This window comes from Hemitrygon akajei, chromosome 24, assembly GCF_048418815.1.
Source record: "Hemitrygon akajei chromosome 24, sHemAka1.3, whole genome shotgun sequence".
Classification (NCBI taxonomy): Eukaryota; Metazoa; Chordata; class Chondrichthyes; order Myliobatiformes; family Dasyatidae; genus Hemitrygon; species Hemitrygon akajei.
Genome location: NC_133147.1, coordinates 60,092,465 through 60,095,227, shown reverse-complemented (window position 1 = coordinate 60,095,227; position 2,763 = coordinate 60,092,465). Strand labels below are relative to the sequence as shown.

General features: G+C 40.1%; 1 protein-coding gene across 1 annotated transcript; it reads left to right on the top strand.

Moving 5' to 3' along the window:
* The first annotated feature begins 747 nt into the window (after positions 1-747).
* Positions 748-1,545, top strand: LOC140715773 (probable G-protein coupled receptor 139). Its single transcript, XM_073028145.1, has one exon. The coding sequence runs from the start codon at positions 748-750 to the stop codon at positions 1,543-1,545; it is 798 nt and encodes a 265-aa protein (XP_072884246.1).
* Positions 1,546-2,763: the final 1,218 nt, after the last annotated feature.

Here is a 2,763-nt window from a genome sequence, read left to right as displayed (position 1 = left end):
ATTCAGTGAATAGAAACGCAAAGGAACCATGCCGTCATTTCGTTCTTGAATATGTCTCATATTATTTTGATAACGTGATTCTGTTTGACAGCTTCTGAGGTATTCTGTACATGTCATTATGCTAATATGTGGCTCTTCCAGGAATATACTAAAAATGTATTTTCTCGATTAACTCTGCTGAATGCCAGAAAAATCCACAGCCTTTAAAATCTATACATCCCCTTGACAGTTTTCATGATTTATTATTTTAAAATATTGAATCAGAGTGAATTTAAATTGGCTTTTTGACACTGATCAGCAAAGAAAGACTCGTTTTGTCAGGTTGAACTGATATCAACAAATTGATATAAATTAATTAAAAATAGGCATCTCGCTGTCACTAATTTATTTTTATAAATGCACAAGAGCGCACTGATCTTATTTATAACAAAATGTCATCCTCAAGCCTTTTACTGGGTTCTGGACTACATCTTGTGGTAGCAGCAGCTCAGTAGTCTGTCGTTAGTTAATTTGCTCGACCCGTGTATCCAATGCCGTGAACGCCAGAACGTATTAGTGCCTGGTGTATAAATGCATGCAGTGACGTGATCCGGGCTATTATTTTTAAACGTGAATCGGAACCAATTTATATAAGTAGGGAAGTAACTCTCTATTTTGTTCTTTATTTCAGTTAATTTAACAGCGATCGTGATCCTATGTCGCGGAAAGTGTGGACTCTCCAAATGCATTACTCGCTACCTGGTGGCCATGGCGGCAGCAGATTTGATGGTCCTGGTCCTTGCCGTTATTCTGGAGCAGATTAATTATATATATCTGTTTTCTGATTTCTTGCTCATAACTCCGGTTTGTGCTGTGGCGCTTGTCCTGCGGCTCTCAAGCACGGAGTGCTCCGTTTGGTTCACGGTCGCTTTCACTTTCGATCGCTACGTCGCCATCTGCTGTCAAAATCTGCAAAAACGATATTCCACAGAGAAAACAGCGTCAGTCGTGATACTAACAGTGGCCGCAGCGGGCTGTGCCAAATGTGTTCCATTTTACTTTGCAGTGGATCCAAAACGCTGCGACTCCACGGCTGAATATCTTACGTCATCCGTGTGGAGGGCATATGAGTTATTTGACAGCATTACAACACCGTTATTACCGTTCGCTTTAATTCTACTGTTTAATGCGTTAACCGTTAGACAGATTTTAGCGACAAACAAAGTCCGCCAAGGACTTCGGGGCAGCAATGAGAATCAGAAGGATTCTGAGGTGGAGAACCGGAGAAAGTCCATCATTTTGCTGTTCGCTCTGTCAACAAATTTCATACTATTGTGGTTGCCCTATGTCGTACACTCCATGAACTGGCAAATGGTAAACTACTCCTACGCAGACAGGTATTTCAGCACACCGACATATGTTCTCCAACAGTTTGGATTCACCTTGCAGATGCTCTGTACCTGCACCAATACGTGTATCTACGGACTGACGCAGAGGAAGTTCAGGGAAGAGCTGAAGAATGGAATGAAATATCTCTTTACATTAAATAAGCAGCTCTGTATTTAAACACAAATCAAATTACTTCTTTGTTTATCTTTATGACAATTAGTTGGAATACTTCTTCTTATTTTTTTTTAATTTCCAGACTTCACTTCACTTGCTATTAGTAATAATCTAGGAAACTTACTCAGCACACAACTAATCAAATGGGAAGGAACATATTGGACTTGCACATAGTAAAGACATTGTTGAGGCCTACGGGGATATATAAGTGAAAGATAAGGCTTTGCTGTTGTTCTCATTGCGGCATCACCCAACACGACTGCTTCGGAATAGTGAATATTCAACAGCTCAACTTTACTTGCCTGTCAGCGATATAAGGTCATCAGTCGAGGATCACCCATTGCACTTCGGTTTTGCTGACGCCTCTGCTGCCTCGTCTACACTTTGCTTTGCTTTCCCACCATCCTGAATATAAGCTAGAACTGCGCTTCTCTTAACTTATTACGTGCCTCTCTATGGTTGCATGCTTTAAGGTTTGAAGGTAATCCACGCAAAATTCTATTAGATCACTCAGAACTTCTTCCCTCTGCTCTTACATTTAAAACAAAATCTCCGTCAAAAGATAATTCGCAGATCAGGCTTTTTGATCTACTCTCCTAAACTTTGGAACTCAATAGGTAAAAGGATGCAAACTCAATTGAAAATTGAAACGCCAGCTCTCGGTCTATTTATTTAACCTTGCTCTTTACCTAAAATCATCTTTTTTTTATCGTGTTTGCATTTTACCCCATTGCAAGCACTTTGAACGTCATCGCCTGTTTAAAAGGTTCTCTAGCAACAAGTTGTTATTGTTGCTGGATTTTATTTCAAGCTCAAACTGATAAAAGCCGAGGTACGGTCATTGGCAAGCACGCTGATTTCTCACAAAGTATACTGCAGATGCTGCGGTCAAATCAAGACGTACAAACAAGCTGGATGAATCTAGCAGGTCGGGCAGCATCCGTTGAAATGAAAGGTCTCGGCCCGATTCATTGACTGCTCATTTAATTGATGCTGCTCGACCTGCTGAGTTCATCCAGCTTGTTAAAACGTCTTGACGCTAATTTCTCAATTGCTAAGAACTTTCGGGCAATTCTAGATATGTTTAGTAGTATGAATTCTGGAGATTTACTTAACTATTGCTGTGTGCGCCTAATTGTTTAATGCTATTGTTTAGTGACTTCGGTAGGATACAAGTTGTGAATATCACTATTAGGACAATGAATACTTTGTTCACGTTTC